The sequence below is a fragment of the Drosophila takahashii genome, chromosome 3R, assembly GCF_030179915.1.
Source record: "Drosophila takahashii strain IR98-3 E-12201 chromosome 3R, DtakHiC1v2, whole genome shotgun sequence".
Lineage (NCBI taxonomy): Eukaryota > Metazoa > Arthropoda > Insecta > Diptera > Drosophilidae > Drosophila > Drosophila takahashii.
The window spans coordinates 29,984,039-30,009,905 of NC_091681.1; the positions used below are offsets into that span (position 1 = coordinate 29,984,039).

General features: G+C 41.8%; 1 protein-coding gene and 3 non-coding genes across 5 annotated transcripts; all 4 read left to right on the forward strand.

The window, feature by feature from the left end:
• Positions 1 to 838: 838 nt before the first annotated feature.
• Positions 839 to 25,664, forward strand: LOC108065363 (protein Skeletor, isoforms B/C). 2 transcript variants are annotated; one of them, XM_017153323.3, is made up of 14 exons: positions 839 to 1,987; positions 12,023 to 12,099; positions 12,714 to 12,865; positions 19,729 to 19,840; positions 21,417 to 21,550; positions 21,614 to 21,698; positions 22,034 to 22,234; positions 22,366 to 22,386; positions 22,472 to 22,796; positions 22,858 to 23,072; positions 23,132 to 23,403; positions 23,914 to 24,044; positions 24,100 to 24,263; positions 24,321 to 25,664. In XM_017153323.3, the coding sequence occupies exons 1-14, from the start codon at positions 1,780 to 1,782 to the stop codon at positions 24,480 to 24,482; spliced, it is 2,259 nt and encodes a 752-aa protein (XP_017008812.2). In that variant the 5' UTR covers positions 839 to 1,779; the 3' UTR covers positions 24,483 to 25,664. The 2 variants fall into 2 exon arrangements, with proteins under 2 accessions (XP_017008812.2, XP_017008813.2); XM_017153324.3 differs by lacking the exon at positions 22,366 to 22,386.
• Positions 6,852 to 7,016, forward strand: LOC123003384 (U1 spliceosomal RNA). Its single transcript, XR_006412587.1, has one exon. It is a non-coding gene; the product is annotated as a U1 spliceosomal RNA (small nuclear RNA).
• Positions 8,526 to 8,690, forward strand: LOC123003380 (U1 spliceosomal RNA). The gene has a single exon (XR_006412583.1). It is a non-coding gene; the product is annotated as a U1 spliceosomal RNA (small nuclear RNA).
• On the forward strand, positions 10,042 to 10,206 carry LOC123003385 (U1 spliceosomal RNA). The gene has a single exon (XR_006412588.1). It is a non-coding gene; the product is annotated as a U1 spliceosomal RNA (small nuclear RNA).
• Positions 25,665 to 25,867: the final 203 nt, after the last annotated feature.

A 25,867-nucleotide genomic window follows, 5' to 3' on the forward strand; every position in this document is an offset into this window, starting at 1 on the left:
CTCACATACTTTTTAATTCCTATCTTACTGCATTCTCTGATAAAACTGAAAAATTAAATTAGGACAACAATGAAATCTTTGCCCCGTTGCGGCAGTTGAATAAAATATACACGAGCCCTCACAAACGGAAACTGAAAGGATTATTTTGTGGCTGGAGAAGCAAAAAGCCTAGACCGCAAATGCAAATGTTTTAAGTTGGCACAACGAAACCGCACACAGACGTCAGTTTTTCCATGCAGTTGTGAAGTCATTTGCATTGCTTGTTTTCCCTTGCGTTCTGTCATGTTTTTGTGGCCTCTGCGGTTGCGACAAAGACAGTTTGGGAGCAACAAATAAATAAAAAGAAACAAAAGGTTCATGATTCCGGCTTAAGCGTGAAAATTTTAAATGTAACGGTCACTGAGGGCGCCACCTGGGCGGCTGGCTTTGGAAGCCAAATCGAATTTAGAAATTAAAATGTATACCGAAGTTGGGTTATTAATTAAATTTTTATGATTTTGTTATTTTAAAAATCGCCAATAAGTTTGTAATTAATAGAAGAGAAAAACGGGCAATTATTTTTTCACATTTTATTAGTTTCTTCAGATATTAAAAACAATTTATATTCTTAAAAAATGTTCTTTGTTTTAGAACTTGTTTTTCTTTCTATAGTTTTGTTTTTCGGATATATTTAGTAAATGAAATATGTAAACACCTCCAAACCCCTTCTGCAAAACGCCTCTGTTTAGCGGTATATTTCCCCAACTAAAATGTTTTTTCGGTATATTTTGCAGCGCTTAACGGTATCTTGCGTGGGCCCAGTGCAGCCACACCGATGTCCAATTGCCTCGCTCCAGCTGCGGTCACACTAAGTCTGAAGCTCCAATCAGATTCGCCCTGACGCGCGTAACGCTTTTTTCCCGCATCACTTTCCTCCACTTTGGCGCTGAAAAAAACTGCACAACAAAAAAAGGATGCACCAAACCGAATAATTAACAAAATCCGCAAACTGCACCAAAACCTGTTATCAGAAATAACTATTAATTTACTAATTCACGTTTTCCCTCCATGTAAAAATAAATCAAATAGTGCGCGAAATAAAAAACCGTAAAAACCAGAATGGGCCTAGCCCGAAATAAAACATTTTCGTTTATTTTTACATCGTTTATTTAACGCAATCAATTAAAACCAAACGAATAGATTTACTCCAAGTAAATCGCGTTTAAACCAACTACAATAATTGTTAATGTGAAAATTGTGCAATAAATTAGAGAAATTTCTATAAGAAATTCATAAGTGAGTTAAGCATAAATTTTATTATTGGAAATACAAAGAGATAAATGTTATGCAACTTAAAGTTACAAGTTAAATCATACAAATTAACCACGAAATAAATAACCAACCAAAACGCAGTGCATACAGATAGATGAAAATGTACTGAAGGCATGTGTGTATATGGAGGAGTTTGAGACCTCGAAATAAGGATTTCTACAAGGACTGCGGAATACAAAACTTTTTGGTCAAGTTGTTGCCGACTTTAAGGAAGCCCACCAAAAATTAAGAGAACATAATCTGAAACAGAATCAAAGCGCGGAATTCTGAACGCCCACCTGAGCCCCGCCCCCCGCCGGAAGCACCTGTCCCCGGAATCCGGGCATTTTCATTTTCACCCACGCACGCAAGCGCAGGCTCCCGGGAACCAACATACCAACATACCACTACCACCCGGAAAATCCAAAGAGAGAGGAGAAATCAGGAGCTGCTTTGATTCCGCCTTTTGTTTCAAACGCCCAGCCGAAAATGTGGAGGAAAGCGAGCAGGTTGGTCAGGGAAACCACCTCGTGGAAAACGCGTCGTCAGGGACAAGCTGAAGCCCCAACAGCAGCAACAAAGGCATCATCCAGGACATCGAGGACATCGACTGCACGAGGATTAGCCATCATCACATGGTCGCAGTTCGCAGTTGTTGCCGCTGTTGCAGCACTCCTGCAATGCCGCGTCTGTCAAGGTGAGTGAATGCTCCATCGGTGTGTCCTGTGGGCGTCCTTCGTGCATCTGTGTGGGTGCCACCAGACAGCAGCGGTCAAAGTAATAGGGGACATTATTAAAAACGGATATATATCAAAATTAAATTTTTAAAATTATTAACTCTGGAAAAAAGTAGAACAAATTAATTAAATTTAAAGAGTTTTCAATACTGGTTGATTTTAAATAAAGACCTATTTTGCTGCTCAAAATTGTGTAAAATTGTGTGCGAGTATTGTGCAATTTATTGATAAGGCTGCGTGCCAGATACTTTCACTTTTTTTTTTGCTGCTGCCTTCGGTTAAGAATGCTGACAACATTGCCATCTTGTGGTTTGTCTGCAAGTCAATCAGATGGCTCAATAAATGCCAACGCCATGCCACAAGTATGACGGATTTGGCCTTAGGCAACTTGGTTAAGAGTGAATACTTTGCCGAAACCTCAATTAATTCGAGTACCCTTTTTTCACGGGACTTCAAAAAACTCGAACGTTGCTCAATCGCAATTGAGGCTCGGCGAGTGCGAACTCAATAAAACGGCTGAATGTTAATCATTAGAGCTTTGGGCTATGATGTATATTTAACGACTTTTCAACCAAAAACATAATGATTGAATAAATTGATGCGTCATTTTCATACCTCATGAGTTTTTTAAGCTGCCATTAAAACCCTAACTTATACATAGCTGAAAAACAAATGCCTGTACAAACTATTAGCACCTATCACGAGACCTGTAATTAAATTCAAACAAAAGGTTTTGTAAGGTACTTAGCAATAGTTAAACTTCTCTTATTCCTTTTATTTTTGTTTCCTAGAAGATTGAAAGGAATTGGTTAATTACTTGTAAATAAAAGATTTTCTTCCTAAATATCCAAGAGATAAATTTGTGTCAGTCGATTTTCAGTGCATATAGACTGAAACTGCAGTAATTATCGCCGTTCAAGATAATTAATTTCTAGCATATACACGACACATTGCACGCTTTCTCAATTTAGGCCAAAAATCGTCACACTCAAGATCATAGATGCCATTTCTTACATTCCAAATGTATAAAAATCTTAACCAAAATTCATACACACAAAAAAAAAACTTGGTAAAATCAACTGTAATAATTGTCAAACAGGCCCCAACCAGCAAAATTGTCAATTCTACTAAGTAAATAGTCATTTCACAACAACAAAATACACACAATTAGCAAAGACACAAACCCAAAGCAAGAACAAAATACACGTGACTATTTTAATAGTTACGTAACTATCTTTGTTGGTCAATTTTACCAAGCAAATTTTTTTGTGTGTAGGCATACTTTTCAAGCTCTTCACTCGAATTGTGTTGTCTTCTTCTCAGTTTATAATCGTGTGAATAAATTATGTAAATGATGGACTTTAAATCAAAGCATTCTCATTGTTTTGCATATTAGTTTTTATAAACTTTGGCTTTGACTACTTAATTGCCATAATTAGGTGGAGCGAGCTTCACTGGGCAGTGACGCAATGTCAGTGGGGTTCAATGAACCGGCGTTGGTCACGCAAAAGAGGTAAAGATAGAAACCCAGGTACTACTTACTACCAATTTGAATGTGGGAACGCAGTTTAGATAGAGGAGAATAAGCATAAAAGGTGCTACCAGAAAAGTGCCTTTGAAATAACCCATTGTGAGTTGAAACTACCAATTACCGCGAGATTTCTTCCACCCAACCTCGAATCAATTTAAATTTCTGCTCTTCGGTTTTATCTTACTGACTAATGGACAGCTTTCCTTACGATTCATTTGGCTCGCTTGACATTTGCTTATAAATTCAGCCAACTGTCGCCGGCCAAGGAAATTCTAATTTATTGCCAAAAATTACTCTTCGCATTATGCAAAACATGGCGATAAGGCATTAGAGGGGCCAATGAACCGCAAGCGAACTAAATCATTCATATCTCGGCCCAGAGAGGTACTGCCAAAAAATCGGGCAGAGAATGGTGTAATATGGAAACCGGTTGACAGACCGAGGAGCTTTGTACTTGGCCTGCACGGTTCCCAGATACAAACCGACTTGGCCCAAAAGTAACACACAAACAGAAGTGAGTCGGCAGCAATCTTGTCGCCCCAGTCTCACACTTACGTCTTACGTAACCGAGTTCCAGCTCACAAAAATGAACCAAAAAAAATAAAAATGAAAATAAAAATGATGCGAAATGCAGGCGGTTGAACTCAACTGGAAAACCAATGGAACGCTTGACTTGCCGTCAATGTAAATTAAGTCGGCCTGTTGAAAAACGAAAGTGTGTCGCCATCGTTGCAATCGAGCGGTCTTTAAAAGTGCGTGTCTTGACTTACGCATGCTATTCCAGTTACCACTAACTACATACGCACATATGTATATGTGTAAAAAATAATCATAAAAATAACAAAAACAAGTTTTTGAACAGACGTTGGATGCGTGCAAAATGCAGTCGATTGTTAAAGTACAGGAAGCTGGGTTAGTGGGTTGACGGAGGAGAATCGAACAATGCAGTGGGTTTTTTGAAGCCTAAAGCACGTATTTAACAAAATAATCACCAAAGCAAATATATTAAATTGGATCAGCAAATTATACATTATGTCAGATAAAGAGGTCTTTAAATTTAATCATGTTTGTAATTTAATCACTCAAAAGGTTTAAAATATACCATTATTTTGATTAAAATGTGACATACTAATTTTGGTCTTCTCTGGGAATATTGTAAATCGAGACATTAATTAATATATCAGTCTTTATTTTATAAACGGTCTGTTCAAAATGTACCTATAAACATCCGGTTGATAATGATGTCAGGCTATGGGAAGCAAAATATGTACAATCAATTTTAAAGCCATTGTGGTTAATACTTTCAACAAAACGAGCATTTATTCAAAGTGTCGTGGGACTTGAGCACATCGTTAAATTCCACTTAACGTCAGCTTTGGGCTCACACTAGCTTATAGACAAGATCCGGCTCCGAATGATTATACCTTATTAGTTCCAGAAGTTACTAAAATTGGCAGGAAAATAGAGAATGTAGAAATCTTAAAACGCATCCAATTATGCCTGTCATACCTGAAACCACAAACTCGGTATCTATTCCATTTTGCCTATGAAGTGAAGAGTCATCTGCCCACGCAGCCAAATTCATATGCGATTCGCCGTTTGGCCCGTTTCGATGGGGATCTTTATAATCCCACATATGGGACATGGGGCGGCCAATTAAACCTCGTTGGCCTGCACTTTTGCCCAGCCATTTTGGTAACTTTCCGCTGGCCCATTGAAGTTGGCAGTCGGAGCGGCGGCGGTGGTGCGGCTCATTGAATTCCAATTGTCCGCTGTGGGCGGTGGCGGTGGCGGTGCAGTGGGGCAGCCACGAACATCGACAGACCAAAGCCATAGCAGCGAAAATATCAAACTGATTTGGTTGTGCAATGTGGAGCTTACATCATTCCACTTCCCTTCCCTTTTCCACTTTCAAAAGTCATTGCGCATTGAACATGACATGGGATGGGGGAATTAGGATTAAAATTCAGCAGACAGTAAGATAAATGCACAGTAAAAGCAAGATGTATTTTAATACTTCTAATTAATCTGTGAAGTGGGTTTTAATTAATAATAATAATCAATAATAATCCCCTCATCAACAGGAATTTTAAAAAGATATTTTAAAGAATTTTATTAAATTAAAAAAAAACATGATATTTTTCAAAGAACGAAACTTGTTAAATACTTCTATTCAAAACGCCACAGAAAAATACACCATTTGCTTTGAAAATATATCAAATTACCAACAAATTTATGTTTATCAAATTTGCTCTCTACAATGGAAAAGTGCATTTTCGGACAAGCTTATCGCTTGTTTGCAGTCCACAGTCGGGCAATAACTTCCTTTTTTTGGGTCCGCTGCCATGGCAATGTAATCTAATTCACACCAGCAGCCACTTTCACTCAACCCCCCTCATAATACACCACTCAAACATATACCATATATATATGTTTGGTATACCATCTATCCCATAGCCGTGGGGGTGCTTGATTTTCACGTGTGTGGAGCATTTCTAATGCCGGGCAGATTGTCGAGCAATTTGCAGCGATTAAATTAGCTCAAGCGTGCCGCTGAAGAAGCGATTCCCTTCGTGCCTCCTGTTGCTGCAGTTGTTGTTGTTATTGTTGCTGTTGTTATTGCCGAGAAGGACTAAGGTATTAAGTGAATACAAATGCTCAGAACGGAGTTTCCAGTTTGGGGGATCGGGATCTGTGGTTCCCGTATGAAACCACCACCGAAATGGGCAGATAGAACGAGACAGGACGATGTCCTTGCGGGTGTAAAGCCGCCACGCCCCCCGCCTAAGCCACCCACTGTGAGCGGCATAATTCTCTCTGATGTTGCCGCGCAAAATGTTCTAATCTCTGCGCTGGATTTACACATTGCTTCCCGGGCACCACAATCACAATCTCCCACACCCGACCACATTGAAACTTTGTGTACATATTTGAGTTTCATTTCGTTTGTGGCTAGGTTTCGGCTAACATGAAGTCATAAAATTGAAATAAATATAAATGCGAGTTGCGCTGATTTCCAGCTGAGCGGTCACGCCTCCTTCTAAGACGGGGGCGGTGGCTGTCGCAGCGGGAAGCCCACAAATCTCCCAGGAGTGTTGGCTTCGCCCGGGAGCAGATAGCGCGTGAGTCCTGTACTCGGGATTAAAGACTTTAAAGCAAATTACAGGGAAGGAAGTCCGGTCATGCCAATATTGCATACTTTTTGGTTGAATTCTTTCTCAAACTCTCCCTATAATTCCCAACAGCTTCTGGCACTTTCCTCAAGGAATCCTTAACCAAGAGGTAAGGAAAGCATACTTACCTGGCGTAGAGGTTAACCGTGATCACGAAGGCGGTTCCTCCGGAGTGAGACTTGGCCATTGCACCTCGGCTGAGTTGACCTCTGCGATTATTCCTAATGTGAATAACTCGTGCGCGCTATTTTTGGTAGCCGGGAATGGCGTTCGCGCCGTCCCGATCTAAACAATTCATTAAAAAAACAATTGGATGAACAAATCCAGTTGGTTTTAACATCTCAAGTATTACCTAAATGGGTAAAATATAACCTACTCTGTGGTGAAAGGAAAATGGGTTTTCAATGTTGTTGGCAAGATAGGGGCCAACTTTCTTTTCTCTTTTTTGAAAAGAAGGTGCAAAGTTCTTTTCTGCAAATTTAATGTGCACCGATTCATAGTATGAGTTGTTCAGCAATAAATGTCATTCTAGATTCGTCTCTTGTAAAGGCCAATAATTATACCCGTTACTCATAGAGTAAAAGGGTATATTGTATTCGTGCAAAAGTATGTAACAGCTAGAAGGAAGCATTTCCGACCCTATAATGTATATATATTCTTGATCAGGATCACTAGCCGAGTTGATCTAGCCATGTCCGTCTGTCCGTCTGTCTGTCTGTATGAACGCTGAGATCTCGGAAACTATAAAAGCTAGAAGATTGTAATTTTGCATGCAGATTCTAGGAGCTCCTACGCAGCGCAAGTTTGTTTCAAACGGGTGCCACGCCCGCTCTAACGCCCACAATCGCTTATATACCATTTTAAAAATTTCAATATTTTGGAAAAGTAAAAATGCAGTTTTATTGTGTTTATCAATACCTATCGAAATGTAGAAAAAAATTTTTTAATCGGACCATTCGTTAAAAAGTTACGGCGGATTAGCTGAGTAACGGGTATCTGATAGTCGGGGCACCCGACTATAGCGTTCTCTCTTGTTTTATTTTATTTTTGATTTAAAGAACCTACTACTTTGAAAAGTTGGTTTGTGACCATTTTTGGATTTTATCCAAAAAGTGATACGATGCAACGTCTTTGTGTTCTCATCCCTAAATACCACCACCTGAGATAAGAGTTATAGAAGCTGTATTTAATAAGAACTGGTTCAAAGAATACTGTATCCTTGCTTAGTTTTCCTTATAATCCCTATTGATTGTTCGTCACACAGTTGTCGACGATATCATGTACTGTGCAGGCTGGACATTAGAATCAATTCCTTTGTTCCGCTGTAAGGGGGACTACAGTCCAGTCGGCTTATTTAAGTGGCAGTACGGTCTGCCTACCAGATATATAAACAATGGGGGACAGTTTGATCCTGTCAATCCCTTTAAGGTGACTTTGTTTAAGTTAGCTACTCAAGCGAGGAAATTATAATTACCCAATTATTACAGACTAATAGGATAATTCATAAAACGAGTATAAACAAAAGATAGAGATTTCAGAAGTATGGGCAGTTAAGTCTAAACAAAAAACAATTCTTGTTCCTCCTTTGGGTTGAAGAGTAAATGGAGGGATGCAGGAGTTCAGGAGAAAGCATCATAAATGCAACAATTTGGCTACCTGCGTATTTTTTCCGGAATGGTTTCCCCTTGTTATAAGTAGTAGGCTACTAAGGACACAATTCTCGACACCAGTTAAAATTCCCAACTGGTTTTAGCTTGTCTGGCATGGAAACCCCAGAATCGAGCAGCGAAAAGCATACTTACCTGGCGTAGAGGTTAACCGTGATCACGAAGGCGGTTCCTCCGGAGTGAGGCTTGGCCATTGCACCTCGGCTGAGTTGACCTCTGCGATTATTCCTAATGTGAATAACTCGTGCGTGTAATTTTTGGTAGCCGGGAATGGCGTTCGCGCCGTCCCGACATTAACAATAAATATTAAACAATTTTAGGCTTAAAGCAAAGAGTTAGTTGGTAACTGAATTGATGGACAAGTGGCCTGGCAAATGTAATTTGAACAAATGTCCGACCTTTAAGAGGCATTTCGGGTTCTCTGCTATCATCGATCATTAGGAAAGGAGGTGTGCGTGTGTCTTCTTTTTGGGGTTCCCAAAAACCCCTCATCCCTTCTTTTCCATCCACTAACTGCCTTCGTTTTGATTGCGCTCCTTGGTCGTCGTCCAGCCTCCTTTTTCGCGCTTTCTTTTTTATTTATCATCATTTATTAAACGCTCTCGCTTCCCTGCCAAGTTTCCGATGCCAAGAAAGGAGTCGGTCCGAGTTCGGCAAAAAATTGTCGCTGTCAGATTACGTTGCAATATTGCTTCCAGTTGCCATATCCTGCCGACTTTCCGCCCAAATTCACGCTGCGAAGGACGAGAGAAACGGGAATCCGAGGGTCGGGGACTGCGAACTCCCACTTCCACCCCCACTGCCCTTTTCCCATTCTTTTGGCTTTGACACAAGCAACAATTTACTCGGTTTCAGGTTAAAGTCATATCGTTAGCATTAACGCTTTTTGATTTTTATTGAGTCAGCTAAATTTTATTCGATTTACCATCCACACACACACACACACACACAAACAGGGGAGCACTGGAGCACACACACCCTCGCAGTGGGAAAGACAAATACAGATGTACCAGCAGCATCCCCCTCAGAAGAGCAGGGCACAACATTCCTGGGGAGGAATATTTCCGAGCTTTAATGAGGTTGGGCCACCAACCAATGAGTCCTTCGAAGGGGGAAGGACGACCTGCTTTCCCCTCCCTCTTCCAACTTTCCCCCAGGAAGAGTCTATTTCGGAAGTAAATGAAAATTTGATTTGGAATTTCGTGTGTCCTGGTCGTGCGTGCGTTACAGGATCTCAACCCAGGCCAAAAGAACCCAAGCTGAACCCCCGACGAGGATGATGATGTCGCTGCTACTTCTGCTCCTGCTGATGCTGATGACGACGTCAAAGTCGAAGATGGGCATGTGATAAAATAAATTACGGGCAGATTAGTGCGAATTTAATTATCGTTTGTTCCTTTGATGTCGCGCTAAGCAAATAAAGGGAATAAATATGATGATTATTCAAACGGCAGTTCTAATAACATTATTTCCGTACCCACTTAATTGCGGAAAATGTGCCAAGCTGTGCTTGAAGATGGTTACCTGAATTTTCCAACCCCTAAAAGAGCCTACTTTTCTATTAGAAGTGATTATATGCTTGTAATTCCCAACTGGTTCTAACAGTTTTCTCAGGGAAACCTTAAACCAGAGCTGAGGAAATCATACTTACCTGGCGTAGAGGTTAACCGTGATCACGAAGGCGGTTCCTCCGGAGTGAGACTCGGTCATTGCACCTCGGCTGAGTTGACCTCTGCGATTATTCCTAATGTGAATAACTCGTGCGCGCTATTTTTGGTAGCCGGGAATGGCGTTCGCGCCGTCCCGACATAAAAAATAAATAAACAAAGAAATAACTACAATATTTACCTAAGTCCAAACAAGATTTCTTTCTTAATTATGTGAGATTCGCAACGAAGTACTTCCCACTTGAATTCACCCTTGTGATTTTGTTGATACATCAGTAACTCTGCTTAGTGCAAATATTTGCATTTATCTCAGTCGTTCGCTACCTCCGAAATCAGATACAGAATGCACTGGTTGCCTGTGGTTACGCGCTTTCAGGGTGCACAACTCACCCCCAAGGGCACTTGTCGAGCGGATTGGAGATGGGATTAGGGGTACAAGCGGGGGTGGGACGGGCGCAACCCTTTCTGATTTGATGGTTATATGCAGATTCAGATTTTCGGGCAGGGGGCTCAAGGCAAAGGGTTTCGCCAAGGGGATGTCCTGCTAAGTATCCCTGGCAACCGGTTAATTTATAGGGCTTATGTGTCTGCGATCCTTTCCTCTGCCGGCCGGGCATTAGTGGATTAAAAGCGTTTATTGTCTTCGGTATCCTTTTTAGACTGCTGCACGGTGCGTCATGAGTTCAATTGACAAAGTGACTACTACTATGTGAATGTGGGTCGATGATGCCGTGCGTTGCCAATCAATTTTGCCGGCGACAACCTGGCAACAAGTCAGCGAAATAAAGCCATCTGCTTGGCAACGTCTTCGCTTCCTTTTTATCGGCTGCGAGAAATCTTATCGGTTTCTAGTGACGAAAAATCAGGAGACGGACGCCCCAGACACAACCACTCAGCCAGCCAGAAAGATAGACATGGCCATTGAGTATTATTTGTTCTGCTTCTCCCCTTTTCCCCGCTGGAGAACCCGAGACCCAGAGCATTATTAACAACAACCATCGGCGGTCGTGTGCCGGGCAGCCTCAGGCGGTGGATATATCTGGGTTTTTCCGAGGGGTTTTGGGTTGGGGGATGTCAACGTGCTCGTCATCACTTTGTATAAATATCCTCGAGCACGTATATTCCATGGGGCCACGTGCTCGGGACTCGTCCAGGACTTCAGAGATTAATGCACGCATTAGTTGATTTAATTCATATTACGCTTTTGTTGCCACCGTCGTCCTGGACACCCAGTTTCTTTCTGCCATCGATTGAGACATTCTCGGGGAATCCCCTGGCCTCCTGGCAACGCAGCTTTGGGCATTGGGATTTAATATCGAATCGACAAGCCAGAAACAAACTGAAATCCACCTCTGACACCTTTCAATTGGAGGCTGTCTGTTTCGGTTTCTGTTTCTGTTCTTTTTAAACATTTTGGCATACATTTGCATTGTTTAGCTGGAAGTTCTGCGGCAAGGCAGCCAAGTCGAGCTTAGCATTGAATTTCAATATATTTCATGGTTTTCAATCAATTTCATGGCGCAGTCCCAAAGGGAAAGGCATGCCAACAACTCCCCCGGGGACTTGTCAAGAGTTTGGCAAACAGTCAGCCAGTTCGTCATAGTCTCATCGTAATCGTAATCATCATCCACTGGCAGAGCAACATCATCATCGGTTCGGGGAGGCTGCACGGCAGCAACTTTTTGTATGGCAAAGTTCTTTCGTCTGAGGATTAATTTGCAAAGCTGGCTTCGCTCTTTGTCCGTGTCCAGCGATTTTCTTGAGCCTCCGGATTATGAATCCGTAGCAGAAACTGCAGCAAAGGCAAAAGTAAAAGCACCTGCAAAATGCACCGCATTGAAGGCTCTTCTCTTTCTCTCTGTGTTTGTGAAAGAAGTGGAAACTTAGTTTTTGGCCGACCGTTTCAATTAAATCTGCTCCGACTAACGATCTCCCAACCCGTTCCTTTCATCCACAGCCGCCGGACGAGCACCACCGGAACCCTACTACGGTCGCTATATCGGGGACTTTACCAACTTTGCCCACGGCATCAAGGTGAGTTTTACATTTCTTACTGAGCTCAGTGAATTTAAAAACCATTTAATTGTTATAAAAAGGTTTTTAACAATAAATATTAATTTAAAAATTAAGTTAGCAAAAAAAAACGTGATGTAACCCTTTTGATAAAGTAATACCAAAATATTTGTTTTGTTCTTTTCCGTAAAAAGTGTATATTAGTTCAGATATGGAATGGATTGGCATTTAATACTACAAATTTTAATTTTTGTCAATTTATTGCAAAAAAATGTGATGTAACTGTTTGATAAAAAAGAAAAAGTTGAACAAAAAAATGTTTTACATGGAAAGTTCGGGATTTAGTCAATAAGTTGGTTAGCTGTTCAAAATATACATATATATATTTGCTTTAATAGAAGACAAATGTTTACAAACCTAATTGAAATGTAAGAACTTGCTATATCTTGATTATTACTCCTAGGCCGTTTTTAGGGATTTTACAAACATAAGAAAGGCTACAAATTATGCAAACAAATATTATTTCTACGGATAAATAAGTTAAGTTAGTTAGTTAGCATGGTACGGCTTTAATTAAGGACTTTTTTGATTTAAAAATTGCCCCCTTATTAACATGTTCAAACCCCCCTTTTCAGGGTCAAATCTACGCGGTGGACGAGTCGACGTTGTTCGTGAAATCCTTTGCCTACGACGGCACAGGACCGGACGCCTTCTTCTGGGTGGGCAAGACGCCTCGTCCCAGTCCCGAGGGCTACATCATTCCCTATCCGGAGGAGTACACGGGCATGTGAGTATCGCAGTTCTAGGAATGCAATCCGAACACTCCACACACATTTTTGGGGCTAGCCATTGATGGTTGGACTGGACCTTGTTCGAGATGGAAATGGAAATGGAAAGGGCGGTGGAGATGCTGATGGAGATGTCCTGGCTACTCGAGCGCAGCAGGCCATTTCCTTAGAACGTGAGCGAATGTTTTGGGTGGACGACGTGTATGTGTAGCCCCGCATCCTTGCAGACTTTACGTTACGCACGGCTGACAATGAAACCACTTTCAAAAATTAAAAAACATTTTTCATCTCGCCTGCCATTTGTGCTCGTTGTCGCTTTCCTTTTGCCTTTGCTTCCCGGCGCCATTGTGGCTCGGCAAGTTGCCGTTGGTGGTGTCGCTTCGTTGCCTCCTAATGTGAAAAACTCATTTATTTCTTCACGTTAGATTTGCGGTCATATGTGTGGTTGGGGGACAACCCACCGCCCACCGAAAAAACAACAGCAAACAAAGAAAGCCGCAGGGCGGTGGAGAAAGTGGGCGTTTAGTGGGGGGTCGTTGAAAGAGATAGCAAAGTTTCTGGCCCAGCTACTATTTACTTTGAGTCGCCACAAGGTTAAGCCGCTCAACTATTTACCTTGTCAGTCTCCTTGCGCTGCCACTTGAACGCACTAAGCTGGTATTAGCCAGCTCCCCTCCCCTTTAACCGCCCCTAAAATCCGCATCACCCCCTAGTAGTAATCCCACGTTGCAGCCAAGACACGCACACAATTTGACGTCATTTGCCTGCTTAGAAATCGGGCATTGCATATTTCATTATCACAAACTAATCCCCTGATCCCTAAACTTAAACCTAAACCTAAACCCAAAACAAGGCAAAGGTGAAGTGGCTTTCCACTTGGCATTGACATTATCTCAGGCCTGGAAAATACGCCTCAGGTGAATGTCGTATTTGATTTTCATGGTTTAGTAAGGCAAAGGGGTAGGCCCTTTCTTTGACTTTTCGAATGCCAAGGTTAAGTATAAAATAAGTCAAATTTAAACTGTTTTTAATAACATTTCTATCATACCTTTAATAAATGTTTTTAAAATGTATTTATTATTTTCAATATACCATTTCTTTGAGTGCCTTTAAAGCGGCTTACATACCCCAATGTTAGCTTGGATTTTTGCATATCCAATCTTTGGCAAAATATTTTAGCCAGGCCAAGAATAACAGAGCGCATCGTGCGAGGCATAAGCGATTGGGATTCCCATTCCTCACTGCGCAGTCTCCGGGCTCCGCAGCTCCACAATCCCAGAACCCCAAAACCCCATTCCCAAATCACGCGGCCAAAAAGAAAACCTGAGAATGTTTACGCACTGGATTTCCCCATTCGAAAATCTCAAACGCTCGGCGCGGTTTCGCGCTTGAGAAATCGTTTGATGATGTGTATGTTGCTTCGTTGGTTGGCAGACTAAAACCGATGCAGAATGGAACCATCCAAGCCGAATCCTTGGCCCAAAGCCCGGGCATTCATATTGTAATCGACTTTAATGCGTTTCATTGTTGATGCCACGTGCCGGGCTTTATTAGTTCAATGTACAACGATGCCATCGCCTCCATTTCCATTTCCCCGCCTTGGTCCTTCGTCCTTCGTCCTTCCTGTCCTCTTCTGACAAAGAGCAACATTGTGCCCAAGAGTGTGGGGTCCTGCGATGTGGAGGAGGTGGAAGCCCGGAACGCCGTAGCGATTGCACGCTTTTACGCTTTCAGACACATTACCCATGCCACCGGTTTGCCCATGCACCTTCTGAAAGGGAAAAAGGGGAGGGGGTGGCTGAAGGTCGACGATGGGGTGGTGGGGTGGATCGAGCTGGTGTTAGCACGATGATGATTGCTGTATTATGTGGCACACCGCTGCTATCGCAATCGCATGCATTTGAGCCAACAAATTGCGCGCGTTTATTATGTCTAATGATTTTTATAGCTGTATGTATGCCGTGACGTCGCCGAGAGATAATTGATAAATGCAACTGATTGGCATTGGGACAGGCTCTGTGGTAGTTCTTCCTCCTCTGTCGTCCCCATCCTTTCGAAAAGCAGGGGAAAAGGGAGGAAGTATGGCAAGTGACAGCCTCAAAACTGGCTTCTTGCTAAGCTCCTCGGGCAGGCCAATCAGCGTTAATTATCCCAACTGCTTTTGGCAGGCGCCGTTGAAGGGCTGCCAATCCTGCTGCATCAGGAGTTGGTTGAGCACTCAGGAAAAATATTTAAAATTAAAAAATAATTAAAATTATCTACATTAAAAGGTGCTACACTAATTTTATATTTCATTAATATTTACAGACATCTAAAATTTGGTTTTTGTATGATTACTTCTTTCGAAGGAATAAAACTACCTTACTTAAAAGTTAAAAAATCTATATTTTAATTTTGAATATTTTTTATTAAATAATGAAAAGTTTTATAACTGTTTTCTATTGAGTTGTAAGAATCTGATATTCATTGCTTGTTTTTCTTTTTTCGAGTACCTTCCCGCTTTTTGTGTTGCTCACTTCTTTTTATGTTCACGCTCGCTTTACCTCCCCCTGGAGTGGGTGGATGGGGAGGAGTGGGTGGATGGGGTAGACTGGGTGGGGAATGTGTCACAATGGATGCATCGAGCATAAGTAATTAAATTAGAATTTTTTGAGAAGCACAAAAGCGACGCCGTGCTGATTAACGCCCGTTGCCATGACAATGAGGATGACGCCGTTGCCTTGTCCTGCACCAACCACCCCACTGCCCCCACCCCTGCACCTCCCCCTTCCCCTCCCCCTCCTCCCCTGTTGCTCATTTGCATCTGCAGTACAAAACATCCGGCTCGCTCCACCTTGGCGCTTGCCTTTTCGCTTAACGCTGATTTATGCAGATTTCATTAAAATTTGCTGCATGCAAAGTAGCAAAACGAAGTTATAGTTTTGTCCTTCATTGTCGGCACAGTCCACGCCCACCCAAGGACCACCCCACCCACTACCCGGATCATCCTTCATTGTGTTAATCAACTTTGACAGCGCAGCCGCAACACGAACAACTGTTTTGGCTGCCGACTGATTTCGCCCCTGGCTGATGTGCCAACTGCCTTTAACTCGATTAAGCAGCAGAAAGTTGGCGGATTCATTCGGCATACAACTTAACCCTCGGCTGCCGTAGCCCTCCGTTTCCTTCTTATATAAAGTATTTTCAGCTTCAGCCCTCAAGTAGTTTCGCCTGTTGCTGTCACTTCACCCTCGCTGCGCTCACAAGTAGGCAACGCTTTTCACACCTTTCAGGGTTCGAAATGGGGATTGTTTGGGATATTTTCGAAATGTTTTCTTTAAAGTCCATTATAAATTGAATTGAACTGGAATCATTAAAAAGGCTTTGAATGTTCATAGTAGATGATTTAATAAAGCATTGTAACTTACTAAGATGTCACTGAAATCTACATAAAATAGTAAGAAATACAAAAAAATGTAGAAAAATGTTTATTTCAAATTATATAAAAAAGAAAAAAAATTTATAAATGCCAAATACAAATTATTGCTTTATAAAAGCAACTTACTGATTCATATTCAGATTTAATATTAACGCTTCTCCTTTTTATACCCTTGCAGAGGGTATTATAATTTTGGTCAGAAGTTTGTAACGCAGTGAAGGAGACGTTTCCGACCCCATAAAGTATATATATTCTTGATCAGGATCAATAGGGGAGTCGATATAGCCATGTCCGTCTGTCCGTCTGTCCGTCTGTCCGTCTGTCCGTCTGTTTCAATACCGTTTGCGAGCTCAGTTTAAAAGCTAGCGCCTTGAAACTTTCACAGTCGTCCTAAAACATGTGTACGCAGATCAAGTTTGAAAGCCGACCCGATCGGACGTCTATATCCTATAGCTCCCATAGGAACAATCGGATATAGCTTTCACAAAAATGAAGATATTTCGCTCAGTGTAAGAGCTATTGGCATGAATCTTTCCAAATCGTATTTTTTTGTGCGTACCTTGATCAGGGTAAACGCGCGTGCCGATCGGGCGTCTATATCCTATAGCTCTCATAGGAACAATAGGGTGAAAAATTTTAAAATTTTATTTTTTCAATTATAAAATATTTTGTTGTTTATTAATTCATGTTGCTAGTCTAGTCAAGTTTTCATTCGTAAAATCTGCAAGGGTATTAAAACTTCGGCTTGCCGAAGTTAGCTTCTGTCCTCGTTTTTTACTATTTTATTAAAATAATTTTATAATATTATATTATAAAACTTGCAGCAATTAATGCCAACTAGATTTCCAGCAGCTCGTTAAGGGACATCTTTCCGTACTTATCTCTCCGTACCGCGCGTACTAATTATTATTGTTGTTGGCGTGATTAATGCCCCCGACCACTGCACTTTAATACAAATTTAATTGAGTAGTCGTTGCCGGCAGGGGAGTCATCCTCATCCATTTGTCTGAAAAGCGGCCTGTCACCCACAAAAAGCGGGGGCGTTGGCTTGGATGCGGCGCTTCGTCACGGAAACATGAAATATTCATAATAATTTTAGAATATTTTCGGTGGTGGTTTGCCCCGTTTTGCAGGGGTTCCAGGGGGTCTGAAATTCCCAGAGATGGGGTTGTATGCTGGATGGTTGGGGTGTCTGCTCTGCTGAGTTGGCGCGTTTTATTGTCTGCGAAATGCCCTCGATTGTTGTGCGTTTTGTTTATCGAGCGGGAATGCAAAGTGCCAGTCAGCAAGCAGGCTCAACAAGTTGGCCAGTTTAGTCTTAGTCAATGGGCGAGCACACATGAAAAGACGCCTGAGCTCTTTGCGAATTTGAATCAGAATCCTGAATTCAAACTAATTGGGTGAAAGTGCACAGGGGCTTATGTACATATGGAATATGTGTATGTGAACGAGGGCAAATAAAATAAAATCGATGAATGAACCCAAACAGAAGGCAAAGCCCAAAACCGAACCAAAGCGAAACTAAAACCCATCCTGAGTGCATCAATAAATGTCGAGCGGAGAGGTCCTTGCCGAGTGGGAGGACAAGCAAATCAAATAAAGCAACAAACATATTTGCCAGGCGGAAACTGTAATGGAACTAGGAATCGAAAGCAAACAGAATTCTGGAGAACTGGTGGACTACCGAAGACAAAGGACCAACCAAGCAACCCCAAGAGGTTGGTGCCATCGGGACCTCGTTGTGTATCCAGCAGATACATTTGATGCACTGTTGACACAGAGCCATTCAATTTGTTTTGGCTCATTAGAGTGGTGCAACTGTTGCTTGGGGTTCTGGTTCTTGTTCTTGTTCCACATCTTGGACCTCTGTCAATGTGTCATTTCGATTTCAAGGGTGCCGGGCTGCTAAGTGCTTAGCCGTGTCTAATGCGGATTGCGTGGCCTCCGTCGACATTCATTAGACGTCGACCTTTCCACTTGAGTGGACGACTAACCGCCCAACTGACTGATTGACTCGCCACCGCCGCCTGACACTTGTCCCAGTTGCGATGAATCGATCCTGCAAGGAGCTCTACATACATCCCCGCCAAGGATATCAAGGATATCGCTCTGCAGCCCGCGACGACAGATACAGATTCATCTGGGCAAACACTCGCTGACTGTTCAGCCCCCTTGGGATTGGCATACTTAGACTTCAAGTTGATTATTAATATACCCCAGGGCTTCGACTACGGCTTCAGCTGAGTCCCCCGAGTGAAATGAGATGCAGTAACTGCAGTAATGGATATGTAATCATCGCAAAATCCACATGATTACGAAAGCTAAGGCAAATGCAAGCGAAAGCACTCTCTTGATTCCAATGCCAAGGTATCTTGTGGGTTTGTGATATAAAATAGTCCAAATATTCCGAAGCCATGTTGATGGCTTCAGATAAAATATTAATTTGCATTATAGAACGATGAATATAGATGTTATGTTTCGCATGTAATTTAGTTCAGGTAAGTTTACAAATTCACAAAAAAGCACTGATGCGCTGAGAGTTAAACCCAAAAAAGTCGTTAATTGGCTTAAACAAAAAGGCGCCTGAATATAGTAACTACATATATAGGTGCGCAGTAGAGATTGCCACCCAACTATTCAGGCATTGTGAGGCTCCCATCGGAGGGGAGGAGCATGAGGGTCATGAGACGTGTGTAATGCCTCGGTTCGCTGCATTAGCCATAAATCTTCATCAGCGCTCGCTTCATAAATAATGCCAATATGCGAAAATGAGAAATGTTTTTGGTTTTGTCGTCGCTCGTTCGGTTTTTGCTTTAATTTTAATGACATCAAGTCGCTCAGCATGCACACAAATAATACTGTATGTATATTTATTCGAGAATCGAGGACAGGGTCTGATCTGTTGCATTTTCTGGCTGGTTTCGCTTTAAGCCCTATGCAAATACTGGCCGTAAACGTGCAAATTGGAGGCGAGCCCTTCGGGGACAAAATTTGCTGACATTCTGTGGGCCGGGCCAGAAAATCTGTTTGATTTCCACCTGTGCTTTGTCGCTTAATTGAGTCACTCATCGGGGAACGCATGAAACTGGCCTTTCAACTGTTTTAAAGTATATAACAAAGTATTGCAATACTGGTATGCAGTCGCAATAAATGTTAAATTAAATATTTTCAGACGAATGAAATATTTTCAAACAAATATTTAAGCTCTTAGATGGTTTTGAAAAATATTAATTGAGATTTCATAATAATGTTTAATAATACAATATTAAACTTAATAAAGCAGTGTGTTTTTAATAAGACGGAGCGACTATGGGTTGGGAAAATTCACTTACACACTTTGCTTTACTTGTACCCATAGTTTTGTATGCTCTGGACCCCGTTTAACTCTATTTCTCCGTCTCGCTCTCGTTCTCGGCATCCGTCTCTTTTTGGAACCACCCGCAGGGATCCCCCCATTTTGCAGGCGCACAACCGAACGGACATCATACTGCGCTTACCCATGGGCAAAAGGATTAAGGACATTCGATGGCTGTCAGTGTGGTGCAGACGCTTCACGGTGAGTCCTTGCCTGCTTTCTTCCCATCCATATCCATAGTATATTATCCATTTTTTCCCTCTTTTGCGGATGGCACGCGCCATTCCCCCAGATTTATGTGTGTGTATTTAGCCTTTTTTGTAATTACATTTTTGTAATTTAACTGCAGCTGCACAAAGAGCTTGTTCTCTGCCCGGCTATCGATTATGTTCTTAATGGCTTTTCAAAAAAAGAAGGAAGTTATTTGGTTTCTCGTCTCGCGTTTGCTTAAGAGTAAATGAAGGATCTAAGGATCCAAGGCAAGGCAAATAATCCTTTTGCAGTCTATAATGTGGGTCAGCCAGCCGCCTGGAACTTTGTTTTCATTAGAGTTTTAGATTTTAATTACAGTGCTGAATATGCAAATGCCACCGTCCACCGGCAATTATGTTTGCCTTGGTCTGGCGAAAATTACTTTTGTTTAAGTTTCCTCGGAGGCAGCGGAGTACAAGTGCATTTCCAGATAAATTCCCCAAATTGGAATCGGGGCTTGTGGGGTTTTTGTTGCAGGGTCGAATAAAAGATGGCGGCCGTAGTAAAATAAATTACAGCAGACATTTTTGATTAACTCAAGTGGTTGCATATAAACACACACACACACAGACCACCCCCCATCCCCCACCTCACTCCTCTCACACAGATACTGACACGAATGGGGGTCGTGTGTATCTGTGTGGCATACAGGGTGCTCCTTCCACGAACCTCTGTGTGTGTGTGCGGGTGTACGCTGCCTTCCATTGACTGACAGCCAAAAAACTTCTTGGGGGCTGACTGCCGCACACCCACACAGATGCACCCAGATTGGGGTTAGTTTGCCCCTGTGTGCGTCGCTGTGTATCTGTGTGCGAGTGTTGTTTGTGGAGTTTTGAGCGCGCATGCCCGATTTTTTACCAAGGGTGTGGGTTTTGGGGGGTTTTAGGGGGGTGGGATGGGCTGCGATGCGGTGGGGTGGCCCCACATGGAGGCATACATAAACACACATTATGTACAAATGTTTTGGGTATACAACAACAAAGCGCTTGTTTGCTTACTTAGAACCGCGTCGAATGTAGACACGGCGTCGCGTAAAATGTAGAATTTAAGATATACTCTTAAAGGATTAGTCTAGCGTTTAGAAGCAAATTCACTAAAAATGAGAGTGGATAGACCTTTAAGGTATCCATAGTAAAACAACCAGAGATAAATATTTAAGACTTTTAAAGCTTGAGAGTTTCACATATAGAAATTCATTGGTTTGGTAACAATACTAAAACTGATTAAATATCATGAGGTTTAGAAAAAGTATACCCAAAAATCTCTCTTCAAATTTTTATTCCTGAATAGAGTACTTATAATTCGTTTTCTTTATTGAGTAAAGACTGTCCTTAACTTGTAATAATGTAAAATGTATTCACCCCAGCTGATATGTGGCGTAGAAACTTCATATATATTATGTAGAAATAGGAAAAAAAAGCGCACCGCAGCCACGCCTTAAATATCAGCGGAAGAACCGCAAGATAGGAAACCTTTAATCATATGCCCAAGAAACCGCGTTGAATGACCTTAACCCCCATTTCAGGTTGATTTTGGAGAGGTGTTCATACCACCCAATCTGGATGTGCCCAGGCCGCGTGTGCTGCCCGAATTCAAGCGATTGGCCCACGGCCTGCGTTCCAGCAACATCAGTGTGCTGGATGCCAAGACGTTCTACATGTGAGATTAGCCTACGTCTTTGTGTTTTAAACATTTTACCAAGGATTACTTGACGTTTTTCAGACCCAACCTGCACTACGATGGCGCTGGACCCGATGCCTATTTCTGGGTGGGCAATGGCAGCGAGCCGAACATCATGGGAATCAAGGTCAGTGACTTCAGATATAAGTTATTTGAACTATTATTGTTTTGAAAATATTATACACAAAACAAAAGGACGGTAGAATCGATATGGCCATGTAAATTTCAGGCCATGCAAAACCCAGATCGTTTTTATATGAAATACCCCTTTCGACCAGGTCAAATTTACCTGGCCTCATATCAAATTAAAATTGATCTTAAGTAAGGTAAAATTAACCTACATTTCATATCGGTTTTTTTTGGGTGTAGAAGTAATTAGAAAATCCCAAGAGTAAACAAACTAAATAGTATAAATTCATAAAATATTGGATTAATTCATGTTTTAATATATCCCCCTTTCAGGTGCCCAATGAAAGTGGTTCTCTAGAACCGTTGCGTGGCTACCAGGGTGAAGACATTGAGATCCAACTGCCTGGCAGCCTGACCGTCTACGACATCGACTGGCTGGCCGTTTGGTGTGTGGAGTACAGGCACAACTTCGGACATGTCTACATTCCCAGGGACCTGGACGTCCCGCCCGCCTTGGGTCAGACCAAGATAACGGTAAGTGTGAGGCCCCTGATCTCGGAAATAGTTAGTTCCGGAACATTTGCCCCGTTTTACATATGCTAGCATTTGCTCATTTGCACACAACTCATAATGTATATCTCTTTGACTTATGCGCGCCGCATTAGCCTTCATGGTGGTATTCACCCGTGAGTACTAGACTTAGCCTCATGCATGTCCCGCCTTCCGAAGAGATCAGTGTCACTTACTATGCAAAATTGATCCCCCTTTCAGACCACCACGACTCCCCGTCCGGTGTACAGCAATTGTCGCGAGATCCTGCCGAACAAGCTTCAGGTAAAGTGGGAGCTCCAGGGCGACTATCTGCAGGTGGAACTCTTCGGACGCATCACCGAGGATCAGTACATGGCCTTCGGACTGTCCGGGGCGAACGGACGACCCCAGATGTCCCAGTCCGATGTGGTGGTGGCCTTCTACGACACAACGACCCGTGTGTTCCGTGCCGAGGACTACTTCATCTCGGACTTGTCCCAGTGCGATGGTCAGCGGGGAGCTTGTCCCGACGAACGGATCGGCGGTCGCAATGATGTGATCGTGTGTAAGTAATTACATTATTTATTGAGTTATATATATCCTTTGATAATCCTGCATTCCTTTAGTGAGCGGCGATAGAAAGAATGGTGTTACCAGCATTCGCTATAAGCGTCTTCTGCAGCCCAATGAAGCCATCTACGATGCTCCTATTCCCATTGATCGCGAGGTTTCGGTGATCGCCGCCATTGGACCACTTAATTCGAGGAAGGAGGCCAATGCCCACTCGCACACCGCCAGTGATCACAACCAGGACGACATTCGCATCAACTTCTCGGCAAGGGTAGGTCCCATAGGGTGATCACGAAATAAAGATACCTAATTAATCTATCCATTATCCAGAACGATCATGCCTGCAAGAGTTCACTGTACGATGTGAAGGACGAGAGTGGACCCAGGCCATGGCCCACGCGGAAAATCGAAGGTGTCAGGAAGTTCCGTGCCAGCATTGGACCCACGGGCGGCAAGCGGGGCTATACCTCCATTACTGGGGTGCCCTCGTGGGGCATTGCCTGGTATGTGAACGATCTGCTGATCCCTGAGATCACTGTGGAACGTGGCCTGACCTACGAGTTCATCATCGAGGGCGGCAATGATTCCGCTCAGCCAGCTAGGTACATATGGTTCATTTTACTGTGGTCTTAAAGAGTTTGAAGATAATATTAGTAACTTTAGTATTAGCTCTAATACTGATCTATAAGCCCAAATTTCCCACAAACAAATAATAGGGTTAGGACTGAAAAAATCAGTTTTTAACCGACATAATAAGGTATAAGTACGGAGTATCATATCTCGTTAAGCTCGTAATTTAATTACTAATCATTTAGCCCTCAAATCTAGGACTTTTTATTTTTGTCCATTTCTTACACAAAATAATGATATTACCCCTAAAAAAAAGGAAAAATGGTCAAAAAAAAATTTTCTTGGAAAGTGAAGGGGATTTGGTTGTTAGCCTTAATTTGTCCATATAACGATCAAAAAACGTACAAAAAATCGTATTTCTTGTCTAAAATCCTAATCTATATTTTCGTCCAAAAAAACTCTTTTTTTTATAACTCATGGTGCAAAATAAGGTCCCAATACTAAATGTGAAGTATAACCCAATAACCTCTCATATTATACAGATATCATCCGTTCTACATCACGGACTCTCCTGAAGGTGGACTGGGTCAGAAGATGGGTCTGGAAGCCCGAAAACAAAAAGCTTATGCTGGAGTTGAGTACAATGAGGATGGCGATGCTATTCCTACAGCAGGTAAATATCTATTCCTGATATATATTTCCATAGCTAATGATTTCTTTATCACCAGCTGGTCGTTATTGCGAATGGGAGCACCAGACCATTGATCGATCGGCGGAAATCGAGAGTTTCGAGGAATACATGAAAACACTGGTCTTTAAGTGCGAGGATGGCGAGCCAGGTTATCTCAACTGGACAGTGCCCATGGATGCTCCCGATCAGCTTTACTATCAGGTGAGAGTCACTTTGCCAGTGACTTATAAACGTAGCTAATAACAAATCCTTTCGCAGTGCTTTACACATAATAATCTCGGATGGAAAATCAATGTCGTGGACATGGGCGCCTCCAGGGGATCGATAGCCAGCAGTCAGCAACTTATTTTATACGGAATTTCCACAGTTTTTAGCCTGGTCGCGACACGCCTGCTTTTTTGTGGTCGCGTACTTGCCTGATAGTGCCAGTAAATGGACCTGAATTCTAGATTTCTAGACAAAATGTTCGACAGACGAGGGCCTGAGATCTGAGCACATATCCAGATCCGTACATATCCACAAGCATTACCATATCCCGCCCAAATTTAAAGCATTTCCATCTTCCAACTTCTCGATACGAATTTATAATTTCACACTCGTACACTCGGGACTTGTCTGTCGGAGGTTTTGGGCCACTTGGCGACTTTCACAACCAGGCTAATATCATCTGAAAAACATATCTTGACAATAATTCGTAAGATGTAAAACTGTTGAAATTGTGTGTGCATGCGTGAGGGCCCACTGTACTGCTGCAGTGGGCGTAGAATGGGTGTTTGAGCCATATAGCCGGAACTTGATCGGTTGTTGGCAGTAGATTTTTGTGGCTAGGCAGCGAGAACTTTTTGTACATTTACGAGTATGGAATTCTACTTTTTTACATGTATACTTATTAAATTTACTTATACATCTACATCTCTAGAACAGTAAATTGTAATTTTTCTAGAAACTACTACAAAACCTACACACAGGCATGTAGATACAGAATCATGTTTAATATACGGTTCAATGAAAACGTAAGTCGACAATAATTACGCGACAATGCGACAATAAATAAATGATACATAATAAGATATAATGCATAATAAATTATTGGGCTGCAACCGAAGCTCAAAGACAGTGTACAATAAGAATTACATGGATTTAGGAAGGCCAGAGAACGGATGCAATTTGTATGACAATAAAATCTACAGATTTGTGAATTTTGAGAAAGTTTCGCAGACAATAAAATACTTTTACACACTTTGAATGTACTAAGGAACTAAAGACAAATAAGAGAACTATGTTATTTAATGCTACTGACTACTGTGGTGCTTCTTGTAACGATATTAGATGAAATGTAAATCACACGCCGCACACAATTAGAATGGAACACAAGAATCCCCCTCTGGACGGGATGAAGTTTTTGTTATCAGATGGTTTTCTTGTAACTTTTTTAACTATATTTGCATAATTGGTGTTTTTATATAAGCATGGTATATATATATATTCGTGTATGTTTACAATAAGCGATATGTTTATGATGGTAAGTGAAAAGGAAAGACACACAACTAAGATGTACGACAATAAAAAGTGGACAAATAATTACCATGCGTACTTAAGAAATATTTGACAAGATATTGAATATGTAATATTATTAACTGATAAATATGCATGTATCTTTTGATAGTTGTTTGCATTAATTTTGGATAATGGCTTAATAAAAGGCAAAATAATTCCGAACGAATTACTTTACAGCCACAGCTAAAGGATCCACATTTGAGGAGCTAATTTAAATAAAAGAACTAACTTTTCCTAAGAGTATAAAT